General features: G+C 39.3%; 3 protein-coding genes across 3 annotated transcripts; 1 reads left to right on the forward strand and 2 right to left on the reverse strand.

Moving 5' to 3' along the window:
- Positions 1 to 7,169: 7,169 nt before the first annotated feature.
- On the forward strand, positions 7,170 to 7,619 carry LOC141607382 (uncharacterized). The gene has a single exon (XM_074426733.1). It carries the CDS (start codon positions 7,170 to 7,172, stop codon positions 7,617 to 7,619), a length of 450 nt encoding a protein of 149 aa, XP_074282834.1.
- Positions 7,620 to 7,765: 146 nt separating this feature from the next.
- On the reverse strand, positions 7,766 to 11,146 carry LOC141607385 (uncharacterized). Its single transcript, XM_074426736.1, has 2 exons — positions 9,200 to 11,146; positions 7,766 to 9,098 (listed from the first exon to the last, which is right to left on the reverse strand). The coding sequence occupies exon 1, from the start codon at positions 11,144 to 11,146 to the stop codon at positions 9,281 to 9,283; it is 1,866 nt and encodes a 621-aa protein (XP_074282837.1). The 3' UTR covers positions 7,766 to 9,098; positions 9,200 to 9,280.
- Positions 7,959 to 9,259, reverse strand: LOC141607383 (uncharacterized). Its single transcript, XM_074426734.1, has 2 exons — positions 9,200 to 9,259; positions 7,959 to 9,098 (listed from the first exon to the last, which is right to left on the reverse strand). Exons 1-2 carry the CDS (start codon positions 9,257 to 9,259, stop codon positions 7,959 to 7,961), a joined length of 1,200 nt encoding a protein of 399 aa, XP_074282835.1.
- Positions 11,147 to 22,436: the final 11,290 nt, after the last annotated feature.

Genomic DNA, 22,436 nt, shown 5'->3' on the forward strand with positions numbered 1-22,436 from the left:
TTTCAGCGTAATTTTAGGATATATCATAGAAAAATATATTAATGATAAATTTATGGGTTATGCAACTTTAAGTAATTTTATTTAATGAAAAAAAAATTAATTTTAAGTAGAGGTAGTCCAGGCGAAGTCGGGCACCAATACTAGTTTGATATAAGTTATAATCATATTTAATTCAAAAACTTTTCTAAATTACAAACTCAAAAATAATTAATCAAACACTCTATATTAATAAGTCAAGATCTCTCTCCTTTTCCTCTCTAAAAACCGTAGCCCCCGGTTCGTCGCATCTTACTTCAATGGATACAAGTTATTTGTATCCATCTTTAGAACCAATAAGAGGTAACTTTCCTCTTACAAAGAATCATACGAAGGATCCTCTCAAGCTGCATGAAGATAGCGAAAAACGAACCGAATTGTAAGATCGTGGTTTGAGATCCCTAGTTTATAAGAAATTCTTTTTCCTTTTGTTTCTAATATATTCGTTTTCGATTATACACTAGGTAGCCCCAACAGGGAGACGTGACACATACAATGAAATTTAGGACACGAGACACGTTGTTTAAATTTAATAAAAAAACAATGGTAACGAAAAACCATTCATTGCCAAATACCCATTAATGCCCATCAATGTAGTTAATAATTGGCCAAATGTGAATGAATGGCCATCACATGTTAACATATTCCATTGGTTCTCATTCAATGAAGGTCGGATATTCACCCTTATAAATACATACAACAGAAATCATCCTCGCGCACCCTCACAGAAAAGAAAAAGAAAAAAAAAACAATCGTCCCATGGCGCATCTATTTGTATACCCCTATACATGTATCCTCGCGAATGTACCAGGCGATAATGAGCAAGATTGCTACGTTTGCCGAGATATGTCCAAACTGGTCGACGCTCTTAACAACCAAGGTTATCCTATAAAAGCCATGTGCACTGCTACATGTAAGCAAACTTCTCATTTCCTTGGAGTGGTTCACATTAAATTTGGTTCAGACGATACCACTTGCAAAGCAGCCTTTAAATTACATGAAAAAATCGAAGCATTTGGTCATAGCCATGCTGAATGGTTTGCCAAATACAAACCAGAACAAGGACCATATTTCTAGGTTGCTTCTAAACTCGATTCACAATACTTCAGCTACACCCCAGCGTGTAGAAAAGTACCCTACACATTGAAGCATACAGCCAGAGCACTCGCTGATACAGACGATGTATAGCAGTATAAATATCACCCTATGCGCACTACATATATCAAATGTCTTGGAAAATTAATTGAAACAATGTGTTATCAGTTCAATTTGCACTATCTAATTAACAGTCTCGCTTATTTTAGTAAATTAGCAGTATAAATATCGCCCTATGCGCACTATCTAATTAGCAGTATAAATATCGCTCTATGCGCACTACCCATATTTACCGACCGATATTTGTCGGTCGTAAATACCCATTAGTCGGTTAATAATATTATTTACCGACCGACTTAGAGCTTTTCCGACCGTTCAAAACGGACGGTAAAGGAGCTATTTCTTGTAGTGTATGCGCCTACAGCCGTATAAATATCGCTCTATGCGCACTAACTACATGAAATGGGTCAGCAAATTAATCGAAACACTGTGTTACCATTTCAATTTGCACTATCGAATTAACAGTCTCGCTTATTTTGTAGATACCTCATTTCTGCACCTCCCGCAAGCCACCCGGTGATGATTGGGCCGCATGTTTGGTACACGGAACAATTTATGACATTTCGTAACTTTATCGTCAAGTGATAGCTCAAATACTTGTGTCTACCCCTTGGTCGTCATCTACGCGCCATTACGGTCGTTTTGACAGTAATTAGAGTACATTTGGAGTCTGGATCAACAACCGCTTCATTTTCTAATAAACCGTTTAAAATGCCGAGTCAGAATGTTCTGGAATATTCCGGATATTTCTATTCCATAATTTAATCTTTTCATCTTTTGGCAAAATATATCCCGAAATCATATTTTGAATAATAAGGAAGTTGAGATCTACCGCAATTCCATAACAGAAACGCGGAAAATCTTTCTTCCACAGGAGGAAACTTCTAGGGAAAGGACGCAGCACCTGCTGCGCCTCTTCTAAGGGCCGCAGTGGCTGCTGCGCCTCTTCCCCAGCCCTTTTCTGCGTATTTTAAGATCTTTTCGAGATTTGTTTCCAAAGTTTTACCGTAACCCTAATTCCTCCATGTGATTAGTATAAATAGAGACTTTCGTTCCTCATATTTCTCGCGCGAGTGTTCGCCCTTCTCTTCTCCCTTTGCATTATAAGACCGCGCTCTTTGCTTATTGACTTCTACGTGCTTGAACTTTCGACCACGTAAGCTCGGATCCTTCTGAGTACCAGTCTCGTTTTGCATGACCGACCAATTTGACCAACTCCACCTCAATCAATCTAACCAATTTAATTTAATTCCTCTTACGAGAGCACTTTCATCATACATTCGAGTCGAGCAATCACTAATCATTAACTTAGTTAATCTCGTTTCGTCAAATATGTAAGTGTGAGGGTGTAAATCCCATATTTTATTATTGTATTTTATTTTTGTATGAATTAATGTAAGGTTCACGTCGAAAACATGTTTAAAACCGATTTATAAAACCTTTTATCAAATCTATTTTCACGGATTAACAGAGGGCAGATGTCGAGAAGAAACGCAGCAACTGCTGCTCCCCTTCGAAGAGTCGCAGCATCTGCTGCGCCTCTTCCTGAGGCTGCCGCGGTTTCTGCCTTTCTTCATCTTCCTTTGTTCTTCATTGATTCGTCTCTTTTATTCCGTTTTTCTTATTTTCTTCATATTTCCACTCGAATAGCTATAACACATTGTCTATAATAATTTATCATCCTTTAACTCCGACTTAAATCCCAAGTAATCAATATTTGCGGGTTTTCGTCATTAAAATCAAACCCGGGTTTTAGAGATTCGATTTGTTCATATCAAGTCTCTGGAATTCCCTTTTGTATATTTTTCCGTCTGTTTTTCACCATCTTTCTTAATAGTTTAACATAGCAAACCTAATTAATTTGCATTAATAAACCTAATTTGTAATTAGTCTATAATTCACTTTAATTCGTTCTAATTAACCTTAGTTAGTTTCTTTATCGCTTTTATGACCAATTCACGTGTAAATAATCTGTTAAATCACTTCTACTTGAGTCGAATATCAATAATCGATCATTAAATTCACCGACGATTATTAACAATATGAAGTTCCGGCTTCATAGCCAAGGAACAGACGTAGTGACTACGCGCCTCTTCCAAGGGACACAGCATTGTCGCGCCTCTTCCGGGGTGAATTCTGTCTCTGAACTTCCATTCTTGCTTTGACCTAGTTTGTTAGTTTATGTATTAATCGACTATTAATCGTAACATCACCTCTAATCAGTCCGTTTTCTAACCCTTAATTATTTTCCTTTTCTTTTCTCAAATTATCCGTTTTAAACGTACTTTCGACGTAAATCGTTAAACCATTGTAATTTAAATTATTGTACTTTATTTATTGTGCTCTTCATTCTCGTTTGTTTGTTTTCACATGTAATCAACCATAAATCCTTACTTCGACTTAATTGTATGCTAAATTACATGTTCACCGACCTAGTTAATTCTCACATACTAGGATTAAAACGTTGGATGTTGCATTGCATGCATATGATCGACAATATATCGAGTATTAATAATTTCCCTAATCATTAGTAGAGGCCGTTATCGAGGCGGGCGGGATTAGGTGTTCGATCAAAAGAGCTTCCTAATACGTACCCTCACTCCTTACTCCAGATCTCTGTGAACATCCGTGTTCATTGGCATCCACGAGAGTCATTCTAGACATAGAATGCTAAGGGTAATGAGTTCTTAGTGTCTATGTCATTACTTTGTGTCTTGACATGACGCGAAGTATTTGAACGGTTCCCAATTTTCCACAATAAATTGGTGGCGACTCCACAAATGCAAACGCTTGTTTTCCCAAACGCCCCCGTGGGCCCCCCGTGTCCACATATTTCAGTAATTTTTTTTAAATGTCCGATATTAATTTACAAGGTTATAAATTATCAGGCAATTTATTTGTAGCATTTTGGTTATGTGACTATCCAAAGAGATTAGTTCAATTACTGGCTCTCCAAATAAAACGAGATAGACATTTGAATTCCATAACAACCAAGCCAAACAAATATAAGCTAATATACACGTGAAACAAATTATAAGCTAATATACACATGAAACATCAATATAAGCTAATATACACATGAAATATAAGGTCGGCGAAGACTGAGTCAAATAAAAATACGCTAATGTGCACATGAAACGTCATGGTTTAAAATATCTTTGGGGGGTTGTGCAAAACATGCACGGTGCAACCAACTAGTTAATTAAAAAAGCCCATAAAAAATGAAAGAAAACATCGATTTGATCATGATGCTTCACAATGGAAGTTCATGTTAACTATGTTAGCTGCTCAATCATAATTCAGGCTATTCACAATAAAACGCCCGGTCATTTAAAACTTCATGTTTTTCCTATTATGTTCAACTTTGATTCTCAGACTGCATTGATTGAACACCTTTCCTTGTTAGTCATAATCATTCATTTGTCTGAGGTAATTAAATTTCCTAACCCTAACTTTGTTTTTTTTTTTTTTTAACGCACTTTGTGATCTGGGTTTTTATTTTAACATGATTCTGAGTTTATTTGCCTACTTTGTGATCAAGCCTTCCGAAGCAACCTTAAAATCGGAAGGGTATCAGTTGCAACTTTCTCTATCTTTCTTGCATAGTCCAATCTGGGTTTCAGATGATTTATCTTCTTATATGATTAATCTTTGGATTGTGTTTATGTTACTATTAAACTGCAAAAAAAAAAAAAAAATCCGGACATTATTTGTAACTGCGCACAACTAGATTAAACATTGAAAAGCAACATAAACCTTTCATTTCCAAAGATCTATTAATGGCCAGAACATTGAATAATCGCTACCCAGTATAAATAATGTTAGCGAAAAACCATGCATTGCCAAATACTCATTAATGCCCATCAATGTAGTTAATTGGCCAAATGTGAACGGATGGCCTTCACATGTTAGCATATTCCATTGGTTCTCATTCAGTGAAGGTCAGATATTCAGCCCTATAAATACATACAACATAAACCATTCTAGTGCACCTTCACAGAAAAGAAAAAATAAATACAATTGTCCCATGGCGCATCTATTTGTATACCCTTATACATGTATCACCACGAATGTACCCGAGTACGTTTGCCGAGATATGTCCAAACTGGTGGACACTCTTAATAACCAAGGCTATCCTATGAAAGCCATGGGGACCCCTGCGTGTAAGCAAACTTCTCATTTCCTTGGAGTGGTTCACATTGAATTTAGTTCAGACGATGCCGCCTGCAAAGCAGTCTTTAAATTACAGGAAAAATTCAAAGCATTTGGTCGTAGCCGTGCTGAATAGTTTGCTACATACAAACTAGAACAAGGACCATATCTCTGGGTTGCTTCTAAACTCGATTCACAATAACTTTAGCTACACCTCAGCGTGTAGAAAAGTACCCTACGGATTTAAGCACGCAGTCAGATCACTCGCTGATGCAGACGATGTATAGTAGTATAAATATCACCCTATGCGCTACCTATATCAAATGTCTTGGAAAATTAATTGAAACAATGTGTTATCAGCTCAATTTGCACTATCTAATTAACAGTCTCGCTTATTTTAGTAAAAAAATTTAAATGTCTAATATTAATTTACAATGTTATGAATTATGAGGCAAATTCTTTGTAGCATTATGGTTATGTGATTATCCAAAGAGATTAGTTCAATTATTTGTAGCATTTTGGTTAGACATACCGATTGGTTGCCAATTTCGATTTGTAAAAATGGCCCGAAGATATCCAACCTTTTCTTCGCTGATGATATGATTTTATTTACGGAAGCAAGAGTCGATCAAGCCATTGTTATTAAATATGTTCTTGACAATTTTTGTCGTGCTTCGGGCTAAAAAGTGAGCATAACTAAATCGAGAATTTTCTTCTGAGCTAATACTCCTTTGATAAATTGAGAAGAAATTTCAAATATCCTAGGATTTGAATCTACTCAAGACGTTGACACTTATTTAGGTACGCCGACTATTAATGGTCGACTGACTAAAGCAACCTTTGCTCATCTTGAAGAAAATTCAATAAGAGGTAGCGAGCTGGCAAACAAAGCATTTATACGCATTTATCGTTAGCTGGGAGGAACACTCTCGTCCAATCTACACTATCAACCATGGCGAACTATAGTATGCAAACCGCTAAGTTACCGCGGTCTCTTTGTGATAACATTGACCGAAATACCAGGCGTTTCCTTTGGGAGGTAATGACAAAAAGAAGAAGGATCATCGTATATCTTGGGAAACTTTGCAGAAACCCAAGTCGATGGGGGGTCTCGGTTTTTGTTCTACTCGCCAAGCTAACGCTACTTTTTTAACTAAACTTTGGTTGTAGAGTTCTTACGGAGCCAACCAGATTATGAACGCGAGTCGTACGTGCTAAGTATTGTAATGGGCGATGTGATATCAGTATGTTCCAGTGTTGAACCATATAGATTTTGGAAACTATTAAAAGCTAAATAAATCAAGCTAGATTTCCAAAAGATATAATATTTTATAATTATTTCGATTTGATTTAATTCATATATGTAATATTATTTATATAAGGGTTTTTTGTCAACTACTACCTACTATAACTCATTTTTTACCAACTGCTACCTAACTAAATTTTTTTTTTAAACTACTACCTAATTACTTGGTTCGGGATTATTTTAGCACCAATTACACTCAAACCTCCAATTACTTTAATCTGAGCCCTTGATTTCAACACTTAATCTTAAGTTCATATTTCTATTTCTATTTTGCCCTTATCATCAACCTTATATCATTTAATTTGGACACTCATACTTCATTACTCTATTTACTGAAATCAATTTGTGCAACCCTAATTTTCTCTCTCAATCAATAAATCGTCTATGGTAAATCTAAACCATTACTCTTGCTTCAATTGCTCGTCTCTGATCTCCTTTCTTGTTTTGAATTAGGGATTCTGCTCAATTTTTTTTTTTTTTTTCAATAAATCTGGGTTTTTTTATTTAGAGTTCTATAACAATGACAAAGGGGGTTTTTCCTGAAAGAAATTTCAAGGCCATCAAATGTGCGTGTGGGGTTCCAGTTGTTCTGTTGAGGTCATGGACACATGACAATCCGGGTCGTAGGTTCCTTAGATGCAAGTTTTCAAACCCAGATTCAAGTCGTGGTTGCGGCTATTTTAGCTGGTACGAGGAAGTGCAGCAGAAATGGCAGAAGAACACAATAAATCAGTTGATATTGGAGAAAAAAGTTCTCCATGGTGACCTTGTGATGAATAAATCTGAAGTTGCTCATTTGAAGGAACAAAACAACAAGCTTAAGGAAGCTAATGTCCTACTTAAGCAAATCAATGAGAATGTCAATATGGACAATGGAGAAAGCAGTATGAATGGTTGTAGAGCAATGTATAAATGCTTTGTTGTTGTTTGCATTTTAGTGGTCCTCTTTAGCATTATAATGAAAATGTAAGGATGTTGTGGTAGTTAAAGCTCAAAAATTGGGCAATTTTATGATGTACGATTTTAAAGCTTTTAATGAAAGGATCATGCAATTGTTGTTCATCTTTATTATGGCAATGCTTTTTACTCATTGTACTTCAATAACCAGATCCCATAATGCAACTATTGAAAGATTTAATTGAACATGGGGCACTCAAATTACTTTTGAAAACTCATAAATTGTCTTACAAACTGAGCATATCCTTAAAAACTGATAAATTGTCTTACAAACAGAATAATACTTCTAAATAAATAGTACAGCAAAATATGGAACCATAAGGGTTGAGAATTATAACACAATCATCAATATTCAAAACCAAGCCCTTCTCCTTGAAACAGTTGCAGGTGAGGCATTGTTGACACTAGCATAATGAGTTTCTTGAACACTTTGATGCTGACCTGATATCTGTTCCACCATAGCAGCATCTTGTGCCTTTTTCGCTTTCCTTTTAGCAGCTCCCTCTCTAACCTTCTTGCTCCAAGCTGATGTACTCATACCTCTTGTTGCAGCTACTTTCTCCTTAGCTTGAGTCTTTGGTGGGTTTTTACAAGTTTTCTTGTTATGTCCATTCCCTCCACACCTACCACAAGTTCTTGTCTGCCTAAGCTTTTTGGTCTGTCCATTGCTTCCTTCCCCTACTTCTCTTCTCCTCTTCTTTAGCTTAGGCCTCCCAGGAAGCTTCTTAAATGGTGGTGGAGTAGGGGCTGCCATGTCAACCTTCTCCCAGTCTTCATGGCCAGGCATTGCTACAATAGGGTGTTGAAAGGCTTTGATATAGGTGGTTTTGCTGTAACATTCATCAACATAATCAATGACTTCTTGTCTTTGGTCCCTAATGCAAAACATTGCATGTGGACAAGGAATACCTGTGAGATCCCAACTCTTACAAGAACAAGTCCTTCTTGTCAAATTAACAGCCTTCTGTTTTCCCCTATGGTCAACCTCAAACTCACCACTGAAAGAAGGAATTAAGCAGCAAAACCTTGCTTCATTCTCCACCCATTTTAAATACTCATTCACAAAGGGCATTACTTTACTCTTATAACCTTCACCTCCCATTCTTTTATCATAGTGTCTTTTCATGACATACCTTCTTATCCACTCCATTAAACTAATGATAGGCTTATCCCTTGCTGGCTTTAATACTGCATTGAATGACTCACACATGTTATTCAATAACATGTTAGACTTGCTGGTTGTTGAGAAAGCATGCCTTGACCAGTGCTTTGGGGGTATGGCAGCTAGGTATTCATATGCTGCTTGGTTCAAGAATTGAATACCCTTCATTTCACTTATGAATTCAGCTTGAGATGTACTTCTTGCAGCCTTCCAAAATGCTTCTTTAAACAGTCCCCCTGGCCATTGTAGCTTGAAATTAGCCCATATATGTCTTGCACAAAATCTGATTTCTGCCTTTGGAGTGACTCCATTGAAAGCCTCCAATAAACCCTATCAGTACAATGAGTAATGCAAAGTAAGAAGATTGAACAGTAACAATAAAGATTATCATTGAACATTGAATTGAACAATGAATTGTACATTGAACATACCTTTTGTCTGTCTGACATTATAGTCAATCCTTGTCCATCTTCCTTTTCCAGATCTTCCATAAGTAAGGTCAAAAACCATGTTCAAGTTTGGTTATTTTCTACCTCTACCGCAGCCCAGGCCACAGGATATATGTTGTTGTTAGCATCCATACTAACAGCCACTAAACACATTCCTGGGTATGGGCCTTTAAGATGGCAACCATCTACCCCTATTAGAGGCCTACAACCAGCCAGGAAACCAACTTTGCATGCTTTCAAACACACATACATTCTTTGAAACTGAGGGGGTGGGTTTTCAACATTATCCACAAGAACAATGACAGTAGAACCTGGGTTATACTTCCTCAAAGCATGGGCATACTCCCAAACCCTACCATATTCATCAGCCCCATCACCATTTATAATAAGTCTTGCTCTAGCCCTAGTTAACCAAGCTTGGTGATAACTTATTTTTACCCCCAATGTTCTGTATACATCTCTCACAAATGAACTCAACTCCCAATTAGGGTTTTCCCTCCAATCCTCAAGATACTTTTCAGCTAAATACTCAGAAGAAACTTTTGAATTGACTCCTTTAAAGGAGCATGTGTGTGTCAAATTCAGTGTCCTAATCTCCATATACTCTTTTGTAGTTGTTGTTGTTGTGGCATATAATGTAAATGGACACAAAAATTGTTGACAAACACACCTTATTTTACTTCTGACCTTGTCCCATGGACACTTGCATTTTTGTTTGCAATAAGCTCTCACAATGTTCTTACCATTATGTAAAAAGTAGTACTCATACCTGTTCTCAATAGCATGTGCTCTAAGGGCAACCCTTAGTACTTCAACAGAACAGAACTTCAAACCAACCTCCAAGTGCAACTTCTTCTTAAAGTCTGTGTTAGGGTTGAAGACTTTGTTGTCAACTCCTTCATCCTCTGAACCTTCAAGACTTCTGAGATCATCAGATAAGTTATGTTCCTCTTCTAAATCCTCTAAAAATGAAACTTTCTTTTTTCCTCCCTCCTCATTTCTTTGAAATAGATCATCAGCCACAAGGTCCTCCTCTACAACCTCTATATCAGAATCAAGTAGGTCAGAATCTTCTTCACCTTCTTCCTCTACCAACTGTTTTCTTTTACCACTCTTTGTTTTTCTACCCTTGTCTTTACTTACTTCTTTCCTGTTCCCTACTAAGTTCCTTTTACCAACAACTTTTGATTTTCCCTTAACCTTCTCACTCACATTCTTCTTGCCTTTCTCAACCACAAACCCACCACCAACAGTAGCTGAACCATCCACCTGATCTTTACCAAATACAGATCCACCCACCAGATCTTCAACAAATACAGAACTACCTCCCTGCTGTTCACCACCAACAGATCCAACACTCTGTTGTTCACCACCTACAGATCCACCCAAATTATCTGAAAGACCAAAAAATCCACCAACTCTTTGTTGTCTCCTAAATGGTAGTTTTTCAGGGGTTGGATGAATAACCTGCAGTGCTGGTATGTCAAGGGGAATGTCCTTTTCAAGACCTCGAGAAGAAGTGGGCTTTGTGTAGTTGGGTTTTTTTGGTGAAGAAGTGGGCTTTTTGTGTCCAAGATTAGGATTACTTTTACCTGGACTTGAAAAAGGGATAACCCTAGTAGTGACATACAAGTCCAGCTTGTTGTCCTTATCTCTTGTTTTTAACACAGCAGGCATATCTCTATCCCCTAATATAATGGTTCTACCAACATTCATTGCTAACCCAGGTTTTTTATACCAAATAAAAACACTCACATTTTGCCCAACCACTTTTTTGGCTTCATTCACTAACAAGCAATAACTGAGGCTATTACTACTAATACCAGTCAGCAGTACATGTACTCCACCAACATACACACTTTTTCCAGAAAGTGACTGAAAATGCCCACCCACATGAAGACTGACATCTATAGTTAATGGTGTCACCATCCTAAAAAGTAGACAATATTAAAATGGGAAAAACCAAAACCAAAGAAGCAAAAGAGGACAAATTATGGAATAAATAAAGGAGCAAAAGAGGACAAATACCAAGTAAGAAGAATAAATTAATCTACTTACACTAACAATACTACTTTAAGAATAACACAATACTACAAAAAATAGGACGAATCCATTAAATAAAGGCAATAAAACAATCATTAAAGGGAATAAGACAGACGAATGTTCTAAATAATTAACAAAAAATTACAAGTTTTAGGGAGAGAGATACAGCAATACAAGTGAAATTTGGGGGTTTTTTGGCGATTGAAAGCTTGAAATTTGGGAATGATGTTGAATCTATGCGAATAGCAGTACCAATTAAATGGGAAGAAAATTAGGGTTTTAAGATTAATCGATTTTCAAGATAGAGATTGTGAGAGTGTAATTTTGGGGTTTTTTTTTAAACTGAGTATTAAGACTTGAAAATGAGGGTATTTTAGACATAAAATGGACTAATTGGAGGTTTGAGTGTAATTGGTGCTAAAATAATCCCGAACCAAGTAATTAGGTAGTAGTTTAAAAAAAAAATTTAGTTAGGTAGCAGTTGGTAAAAAATGAGTTATAGTAGGTAGTAGTTGACAAAAAACCCTTTATATAAATATATAAATATATAACCTCTTGAAATTGTATGGCTAAATAGTAAAAGTAATTATGTTAGTAGTGAAAATAATTGTACTAACATTGGATATAATATTATGTTAGTAATCAGTCATTTGAATAGTCAAACTAACTATATTAACAAGGGGAATAGTTAAAGTAATATAATCAACAACGGGGGTAGTGAAATTATCAATATTCATGCGACAGTAGTGAAAGTAACAATAATTACGGCGAGAGTAGTGAAAGTAACCGTAATACTAGCGAATGTAATAAAAGTAACAATACTAACAACAAAAGAAAGCATATATGAACATAATAACGGGAGTAGTGAATTTGTCTCATAATTTATTTCATCGTAACTTTAAGATATGACATAGACAAATATATTAAAGATAAATTTAAGATATGCAACTTTAAAGTTGTCTTATTTAATTGAAAGTAAATTTTAATGATAAATAGAGGAAGCCCGGCATAGCCGGGAACCAATACTAGTTTTTATGTAATTGCAAAATGATTAATATCATGAATGCATATGGTCCAATTTCTTGTGACTCGGCAAAGAGCAAAAACATGATCCAGCCATAAAAATATCATATGAATCAAAAACTCCATTCATGAAAAAAAAATATAACAGAGGATAATTATTGTGAAGAAAGAAATACTAGTCCGATAAATCATGACCAATAATGTTGATTACAATTGAAGACTACCTTATTGGAATAGTCATAAAATCAAACAAAGTAACTAGTCACAATATACCAACAACACTTGCTTTAACATTTTCCAACACTAAGAAAAGTCAACTTATACATTCTAACAACGTAAAAGGGCAGTCACAAGTAGAAGTGTAAGAATAGACACTATGCTTTCCAGCAAAAAGGGCAACGCCATAGTAGTGAATCAATAATACCACCATCAATCTTCATCATCTGATTTAGGTTCATCAATATCCAGTTCATCTTTGTCCAAATCTACATAATCAATAAAAAACACGGAGTAATAAAGTAAAACAGTAAACTGACTAAAACTCCACATAAAATAACAAATTAACATTTACAAAAGTTGAATATGTACCTTCATATCCAAATCCAATGTATAAATTAATCTAACTGAATATCACGGTTAGAGAATCTGTTAGAAAAATGGCCAAAAGATGTATCCGAAGTCTAAGTGGGAGAGTAGACCCTAGTAATGGTATTCTATTAGGCTTTGGATTAGAGGAACAATTGTACCTGAGGTTTCTTAACGAGGCTTAAAACTCGATTTCTTTAGTGTTCGAAAACATGTTAAAGCCGAAACTCGAGAAAGGGAGAACCCTCTAAGATTTCATCCAATGCGTAACTTCTCGTCTAATGAGGCTGCCTCTCCCTCTGTTTATCACCCTACTACCCGGAGAGGACTTAATTTCTACATTAACCCCTTTTAGGCACTTTAGGAAGTCCAATCGCTCACTTTATATCAGTATGGAGCCACAGTTCGTATTCATGGCATATGAGAGTCATTTTAGATGGAAAGCTAAAATGGAACAAGAATTTATCTTTAGTGTCTATGTCAAATTCTGCTTTGTACTTTGTTTGACCAAGGTATAAAGTTGATTCGAACAGTGTCCAAGCACTCCATAATTGCTTGGTAGTGATTCCACCAATTACAAATTGCTTGTTTCGAGACCTTAATTAAAACGAAACTGACCGAGCTAAGACGATCCGACCATCCCAAACACACACGTTTTTAGATGTGGCTAAGACAGTCAAGCACGGTGCGCGCGCGAGTGGCATGTCCACGTCATGAAACAAAACTCGAGCTCACCCGAGTTTGAAAAAATTGAACTCATTACAATGCTCGTAAGCTTTAAACCGAGCTCGAGCCGAGTTCGAGCTCAATCCAAGCCCATATATAATTGACTAATTGTTAAGTTATTGTTCTTTTTCCTTTCTATTTTTTTAGAAACATGATTCTGAGGTTATATATAAAATTATTAGGCAAATCAATGAAAACATATTATTATACAAAGATATAATCATGGCTAATATTTTTATAAAACAAGAGCAAGATATTATCCTATCACACATGTTCGAGCCGCTCGCGAGCTTTTCAAGTCGAGTCAACCTTAGTTCAGCTTGACTCGTTAAGTTATTGAGCTGAGCCCAAGCTCGAGTCAAGTTTGAACGAGTCGAGCCTTGCCCGAGTCGAGCTCAAGTTGTTCGCGAGCTGTCTTGTCTCATTATAACTATAACACCCCCATATTCCGAGGAGCCTTAACCAGGCCTTCCTTAGCGTATAAGGGCGTTGTATCAGGATGTTGGAGCATCAGGATGCTCTTACTGAGGCTTTAAAGACTGTGGGGAAAGATAAGGATAAGGATAAGGAGAAGGAGGTTGATCATTCTAAAATCAGCCTATATATAGCGAGGTTTAACCCGAAAGAGTATAAGGGAGTTGGGGAGCCTAACCTTCTTGATAGTTGGCTTAGAGAGGGAGAACATATTAGATTTGGTTCACTGTCCTGATGAGATGAGAGTGGAACAGGCTGCGTTCTATCTGAGGGAGGCAGCTGGCAAGTGGTGGGATACAGTGAAGGTGAGTGCTAAGGAGATATATACAAACCAAGGTTTACCTACTATACCTTGGGAGGAGTTTCGTAGGGCATGTGAAAGGAGTTCGTGACTTGGAGCATGTGAGGAGTAAGTTGAGAGAAGAGTTTGACAGTTTTAAGATGACCGCTGAGATGTCTGTGGCTGAGTACTACAGGCAGTTCAATGAGAAGTCTAGGTATGCTGAGGATATGGGTTTGAGTGAGGAGAATTTGGCGTTGAGGTTCGAGAGAGGGTTCACCCCTAAGATTATGGATAAGTTACCCGTGGGAATCCTTACTGATGTTAAGGAAGCTTATAAGAGGGCTGGGAGAGCTGAGAGGTTGGTGGAGATGGCTCAGGAGAGGTCAGGTGGTGAGAAAAGGAAGTCTGAGAGCGAGGGTGGTGGCCAATCTAATCACAAGAAAGGCAACCACAATCAGTCTAAGGGGTTTTCTTCTGGGTCAGGGTTCAGTGTTGAGGCTTCCTTTGGGCGTGGCCGTGGAAGTGTTAGTGGTAGTTGGGGAGTGACCTGTTATAGCTGTGGTGGTGTAGGCCACAAGAGACATGAGTGCACAAGTGCACCGGGATCTTTCCAGAGACCTGCGCAGAGCTATGCGAGCAATAGACCGGCTGGGTCATGGCCAAACCGGGGAAGTCAGAGTTACCAGAGTGGAGGCAACCGCAACGGCGGTAATTCTTATCAGAAACCACCAACGAACAACAACAACAATCAAGGGTCGGGTGCTAAGCCGACCATATCACCAAGATCTTGTCCGGGGAGGTGGACGAAAGACCGATGGAAAGTTATTCATGATGGAGAAGAAAGCAGCTGAGGAGGATGCACACGTTATCACCGGTACTTTCCTTGTTAATGGTATTCATACCTTTGTTTTGTTTGATTCGGGGGCTTCTCAGTCGTTTGTATCTTCAAGTCATGTAAAACGGTTGGGTTTGAGGGTATATGAGTCTGTTAGTGAGCAAGTTTTTATACCTTCGGGTGAGTCTGTATCATGTGGGAGGTTGTTTAGAGATGTATCTATGATAGTTGGGCAAGTTGATCAACCTGTAGACTTGTTAGAGTTTCCTTTTGACGGTTTTGAGATGATAGTCGGGATGGATTGGTTAGGAAAGTATAAAGCTAAGATAGACTGTCATCAAAAGAAAGTGTCTTTAAGAGGTCCTAAGGGCGTTAGTGTGTCTTATCGTGGGTTTCTAGTCAAACCCAAAGTTAAGTTGATTGCAGTTGTCACCTTGAAGTCTTATCTGAGGAAGGGATGTCCTTTGATCTTGTGCCATGTGAGAGATGACCAGATAGAGAGTCCAACAGTTGATCAGATACCAGTGGTGGAAGAGTTTGTAGATGTTTTTCCAGAGGAGATTCCGGGGTTGCCACCGAAGAGGGAGATAGATTTCACCGTTGAGTTGAAACCAGGGACGGGGCCAATCTCTAAGGCACCGTATCGTATGGGTCCTAAGGAGATGGAGGAGCTTAGGAAGCAGTTGGATGATTTGATAGAGAAGGGATACATTAGACCTAGTGTATCGCCGTGGGGAGCACCAGTTCTTTTTGTAAAGAAGAAAGATGGGAGTCTGAGGTTGTGCATAGACTATAGAGAGCTGAACCGAGTGACGGTGAAGAACAAGTATCCTTTGCCAAGGATAGATGACCTGTTTGATCATTTGAGTGGTGCATCAGTCTTTTCTAAGATTGATTTGAGGTCAGGGTACCATCAGGTGAAGATTAGAAAGGTGGACATACCAAAGACAGCTTTCACGTCGAGGTATGGCCATTATGAGTATGTGGTGATGCCGTTTGGGTTGTCTAATGCACCGGCAGTGTTTATGGATTTGATGAACAGAATCTTCAGACAGTTCTTGGACCAATTTGTGGTGGTATTTATCGATGACATCTTAGTCTATTCTAAGACTAAGGAGGAGCATGAGGAGCATCTGAGGATCGTATTGCAAACTTTGAGGGAGCATGAGTTGTATGTTAAGCTGTCCAAGTGTGAGTTCTGGTTAGAGAAAGTTGCTTTTCTGGGGCATGTGATCTCTAAGGAGGGAGTGGCTGTGGATCTGGCGAAGATTGAGGCAGTGACAAAGTGGGAAGCACCAAAGAATGTTGCCGAGATTAGGAGTTTATTGGGTTTAGCTGGATACTACAGACGGTTCGTGAAAGATTTCTCCAAGATAGCTAGACCTATGACAGCGTTGATGAGGAAAGAGAACAGGTTTCGTTGGGATGAGAGTTGTGAGACGGCGTTCCAAACATTAAAGGAGCGTTTGACCACAGCTCCTGTCTTAGCATTGCCTAAAGGGAGCGAGAACTTTGAGGTTTATACAGATGCCTCAAAGAATGGGTTGGGATGTGTGTTGATGCAGAATGGTAAAGTGATTGCCTATGCTTCTAGGCAATTAAAGCCTTATGAGGAGAACTACCCTACTCATGATCTGGAGTTGGGTGCGGTGGTGTTTGCTCTCAATATTTGGAGACATTACCTTTATGGAGCAATCTTTAAGGTATTTTCTGATCACAAGAGTCTCAAGTACATCTTCACTCAAAAGGAGTTGAACATGAGACAGAGGAGGTGGATGGAGTTGATTGGCGATGATGACATGGAAATCATCTACCATGAAGGGAAGGCCAATGTAGTTGCTGATGCTTTGAGTAGGAAGAGTGTACATTCTCTGTGTACAGCTCTATCTTTGATGAGGCTGAGAGATGAGGTAGCGAGGTTTGGGATACATATGATGCAGAAAGGAGATGCCATGGGTGATATGACAGTACAACTTGAGTTTTATGATGACATTCGAGGTAAGCAGGCTTTGGATCCTAAGATAGTTGAGTGGAGAGCTGGAGTAGAGAAAGGGACAGTGTCCCGATTTTCTATTCATACAGATGGTAGTTTGAGGTTCGATGGTAGGTGGTGTGTCCCTAATGATGAGGAGTTGAAAAAGACTATCATGACAGAGGCACATTGTACACCATATTCAGTACATCCAGGTGGTGACAAGCTATACAAGGATTTGAAGAAAACGTTTTGGTGGCCTGGGATGAAGAAAGAGACAGTTGAGTTTGTGTCTCGTTGTTTGACATGCCAAAGAGTTAAAGGGGAACAGCGACGACCACAAGGTAAGATTCAGTCTTTAGAGGTACCTGAGTGGAAGTGGGAATCCATTTCCATGGATTTTATTGTGGGTTTGCCAAAGAGTCAACAAGGTAACAACATGATTTGGGTAATAGTGGATCGACTGACCAAGTCAGCTCACTTTGTTCCAATGAAAGATACATGGACTAAGGCACAATTAACTATGGCCTATCGAAAGAACGTGCTTAAGTTACATGGAGTCCCTAAGGACATCGTGTCTGACAGAGATGCGAGATTTATATCAAGGTTTTGGAAAGAGTTGCAGGAATCGTTGGGAACAACTTTGAAGATGAGTACAACATTTCATCCTGCGACAGACGGACAGACTGAGAGAACAATCAAGACTCTTGAGGATATGTTGCGAGCCTGTGTGATGGATTTCGGTGGTAGCTGGGAACAGAGGTTGGACTTGATAGAATTTTCTTACAATAACAGCTATCACACTAGTATTGGTATGGCACCGTTTGAGGCTTTGTATGGGAGGAGATGTAGGAGTCCAATCTGTTGGGACGATAGTGCTGAGGCAGTGGTTTTAGGACCAGAGATGGCGCATGAGATGGTGGAACAGATTAAGATGATCAGGGAACGGATGAGAGCAGCTCAGGATAGGCAAAAGAGTTATGCAGATCTACATCGCAGGGACATAGAGTTTCAAGTTGGGGACAAGGTTCTGTTGAAAGTGTCTCCTATGCGTGGGGTTATGAGATTTGGGAAGAAAGGCAAGCTAAGTCAGAAGTTTATTGGGCCTTATGAGATCTTAGAGCGGGTTGGGGAAGTTGCATATCGTCTGGCTTTACCAGCTGCGTTAGAAAGAGTGCATAATGTGTTTCATGTATCGCAGCTGCGGAAGTATGTGAGTGACCCGTCACATGTGTTAGAGGCAGAGAGCTTAGAGCTAGATGAGTCCTTATCATATCTTGAGGTGCCTAAGCAGATTCTTGACCGAAAGGTTAGGAAGACTAGGAGTGGCGAGACAGTTTTGCTTAAGATCCTTTGGTCTAACCACGAGACTGAGGAAGCTACATGGGAGCCAGAGGAAGCTATGAAAGAGCGTTACCCTTTTCTTTTTGATCAGGTATGTGTGGTTACGGGGACGTAACCTTGTTTCTTTTAGGGGGGTAGGAGATGATCGCGAACAGTTTTTAAGAGTTTTACACCCTTTTTGTATGTTGTGTCGGCATGTTTGTCGGGATGAGTTGGGTTAGTAACATGTTTTATGTTGAATTTTGTTTTGGTTGTTGAGTCGGGAGTGTTATGGGAGTACCTTTGTTTAGTAGTGGTTTGAACTTCGGGGACGAAGTTCTTTTTAAGGAGGGAAGACTGTAATACTCCGTATTTATGAGTCTTTGGGTACTCTATCGAGTAGGCCTTACTCTGTCGAGTAAGGGTAAGTTGCGTTTTAGAAAAGTTTCTGACCTGTTGGGTACTCGATCGAGTAACTAGGATACTCGATCGAGTAAGATATATAACCTTCGTCGTAATTATTCTAAACACTTTTGCAAAACCTAATTTTCTGTTTAAGAGAGAAAGCAAGTACGTTCTTAATCCTAATCGCATTGTTAGCAATTCCCGGAGTTTGGAAGGTCGGTTTTCATCGTTTGATATACCGTTGAGATCCTTGCGTCGAGGGTAAGATCTATGTACCCTTTTTGTTGTCTTTCCTTTGATTTGGTTAAGCCCTAATATAGGGATTTGGGGGTTTTTGAGTAGTATGTGATTTGGTAGCATTTGTATGTTGTATGATAGGAGGAGGTTTCATAGAGGAAGCTTTTTGATACAGCAGTAGAGACCGTCTTATAGTGTGCTTTCTAGGTAGGATTTCCTACTCAGTATTAGTCCCATAATGGGATGATTATTGATGTGTTGAGATTGACTGTTTGATATAGTAATTGTATTGTGAAGATTGTGATTGTGATTGTGATTGTTGTCTATGGTTCTCGAGGCGTGTCCTCGGCTGAGTGGGGTCACTTGCGGGAGTGGCTTCACGCCCTAGTTTTGCCTTCTGTGGAACCCGCCACAGAAGGGATGTGCACATTAATGGACAGGGTTATCGCTCACTATGTGGAGCGGGGATTTGGTGGGTACGGCTGCGGTCCCCCACTGGCAGGGCTGGCCCAATGGACAGTCAGTGATTGAGATGATTGGAATTATTGTGGTTGTGTGTGTGACAGTTAAGCTGTCTGTTTATCTTATTGTTGATATATATTGAGTTGTGTGATTAGTACTGACCCCGGTTGTTGTTTTGTAAACCTGCGGTGATCCATTCGGGGATGGTAAGCAGATATTGAGCAGGTATGAGATGAGTACTGGGATAGCTGGGATTGCCACGATATGATGATAGAAGTCTTCCGCTTTGTAGCTTAGTAGTTTCTTTATATTTCGATTAGAACGAAGAAATGATCAGTTTGAGAACATGTATTATATTTTTGGTTTGGTTTTGAGAATTGTAACCCTTCACTAAGTATTTATATTTAAACGTTGTTTCTTTATTGTTTATTTGATTATCATTGCCTCGGGTAACCGAGATGGTAATGTCTTCATACCTGAGTGGTCCTGGTAAGGCACTTGGAGTATGGGGTGTTACAAATGGTATCGAGCGACGATCCCGAAACCCGTAACCAATGAACCTAATGAACATAGGGAGTCAATTAAAATGAACCCGGGGTAAAAGTTGTTGGAGCTAATGCAAAGGCTTGGGAGACGTCCTAAAGTCGCGAACTTGCCCTACAATTTTGGACCGGTCACATGGGGGGTGTAAGTCAAGGTTGTATGTTTTGTTTGGTTAACTTGTGTGTGAATGTGATGAAGTGTGTGTAACTGTTGGAGAAGTAGAAAGCTGAGAATATGAAAGGAAGGTTGATGATATATGTATACTTGTTGTTGGAATGAAAACATGTTGGATGTTTACAATGTGGCGTTTAATAACATGATATAATGATTTCGTGAATCGTATGAAAAGATGCGTAGCATTATATGCTTAGTTATGATACAATGTTGGTTTTATAAAGTTTTAGCATGTTAGCATATGATATAGCATGCGGGTAGCGTTTCTGAGTTAGCATGACTCGATCGAGTGGGACTGACTTGATCGGGTGGGTTTTTGACGATTTTGAGTCCAGAATCGTGTTTTTGGGCACTCGATCGAGTACCTCGGGCACTCGATCGAGTAGGGGGTCACTCGATCGCTCGGTCGAGTATGTTAGAGATCAGAAGGTCTGTTAGGGGTCTGATGTTGGGGAACTCGATCGAGTATGGTGGGCACTCGATCGAGTAGCCCGTTACTCGATCGAGTATGTTTGGGAACTCGATCGAGTAGGGGTCTGGGCAGCGTGTTTTCTTGTTTTGAGGTTTTGGCGCGTATGTTTATATCCACCCCTTTTTCTATGATAGTTTCAAGATGCCGCCCAAGAAGAATGCTTTGTATGCGAGAGCTGAGCTTATGACCATGGACGACATCGTTAAGATGTTGGAGCATCAGGATGCTCTTACTGAGGCTTTAAAGACTGTGGGGAAAGATAAGGATAAGGATAAGGAGAAGGAGGTTGATCATTCTAAAATCAGCCTATATATAGCGAGGTTTAACCCGAAAGAGTATAAGGGAGTTGGGGAGCCTAACCTTCTTGATAGTTGGCTTAGAGAGGGAGAACATATTAGATTTGATTCACTGTCCTGATGAGATGAGAGTGGAACAGGTTGCGTTCTATCTGAGGGAGGCAGCTGGCAAGTGGTGGGATACAGTGAAGGTGAGTGCTAAGGAGATATATATACAAACCAAGGTTTACCTGCTATACCTTGGGAGGAGTTTTGTAGGGCTGTGAGAAAGGAGTTCGTACCGGAGCATGTGAGGAGTAAGTTGAGAGAAGAGTTTGACAGTTTTAAGATGACCGCTGAGATGTCTGTGGGCTTTGAGTACTACAGCGGTTCAATGAGAAGTCTAGGTATCTTTGAGGATATGGGTTTGAGTGAGAAGAATTTGGCGTTGAGGTTTGAGAGGGGGTTGACCCCTAAGATTATGGATAAGTTACCCGTGGGAATCCTTACTGATGTTAAGGAAGCTTATGAGAGGGCTGGGAGAGCTGAGAGGTTGGTGGAGATGGCTCAGGAGAGGTTAGGTTGTGAGAAAAGGAAGTCTGAGAGCGAGGGTGGTGGCCAATCTAATCACAAGAAAGGCAACCACAATCGATCTAAGGGGTTTTCTTAAGGTCGGGGTTCGATCTTTGGGGCTTCCTTTGGGCGTGGCCGTGGAAGTGTTAGTGGTAGTTGGGGAGTGACCTGTTATAGCTGTGGTGGTGTAGGCCACAAGAGACATGAGTGCACAAGTGCACCGGATCTTTCCGAGACTCGCGCAGCTATGCGAGCAATAGACCGGGCCGGGTCATGGCCAAACCGGGAAGTCGAGTTACCGAGTGGAGGCAACCGCAACGGCGGTAATTCTTATCAGAAACCACCAACGAACAACAACAACAATCAAGGGTCGGGTGCTAAGCCGACCACATCACATCGCCCAAGATCTTGTCCGGGAGGTGGACAAAGACCGATGGAAAGTTATTCATGATGGAGAAGAAAGCAGCTGAGGAGGATGCACACGTTATCACCGGTACTTTCCTTGTTAATGGTATTCATACCTTTGTTTTGTTTGATTCGGGGGCTTCTCAGTCGTTTGTATCTTCAAGTCATGTAAAACGGTTGGGTTTGCGGGTATATGAGTCTGTTAGTGAGCAAGTTTTTATACCTTCGAGTGAGTCTGTATCATGTGGGAGGTTGTTTAGAGATGTATCTATGATAGTTGGGCAAGTTGATCTACCTGTAGACTTGTTAGAGTTTCCTTTTGACGGTTTTGAGATGATAGTCGGGATGGATTGGTTAGGAAAGTATAAAGCTAAGATAGACTGTCATCAAAAGAAAGTGTCTTTAAGAG

Source organism: Silene latifolia, chromosome 10, assembly GCF_048544455.1.
Source record: "Silene latifolia isolate original U9 population chromosome 10, ASM4854445v1, whole genome shotgun sequence".
Taxonomy (NCBI): Eukaryota; Viridiplantae; Streptophyta; class Magnoliopsida; order Caryophyllales; family Caryophyllaceae; genus Silene; species Silene latifolia.

Coding starts and splice junctions, on each gene's coding strand:
- LOC141607382 (XM_074426733.1), top strand. CDS start 7,170: ATGACAAAGGGGGTTTTTCCTGAAAGAAATTTCAAGGCCATCAAATGT.
- LOC141607383 (XM_074426734.1), bottom strand. CDS start 9,259: ATGGAAGATCTGGAAAAGGAAGATGGACAAGGATTGACTATAATGTCA. Junction 9,099..9,199: donor TAATGTCAGACAGACAAAAG/GTATGTTCAATG, acceptor TTGTACTGATAG/GGTTTATTGGAGGCTTTCAA.
- LOC141607385 (XM_074426736.1), bottom strand. CDS start 11,146: ATGGTGACACCATTAACTATAGATGTCAGTCTTCATGTGGGTGGGCAT.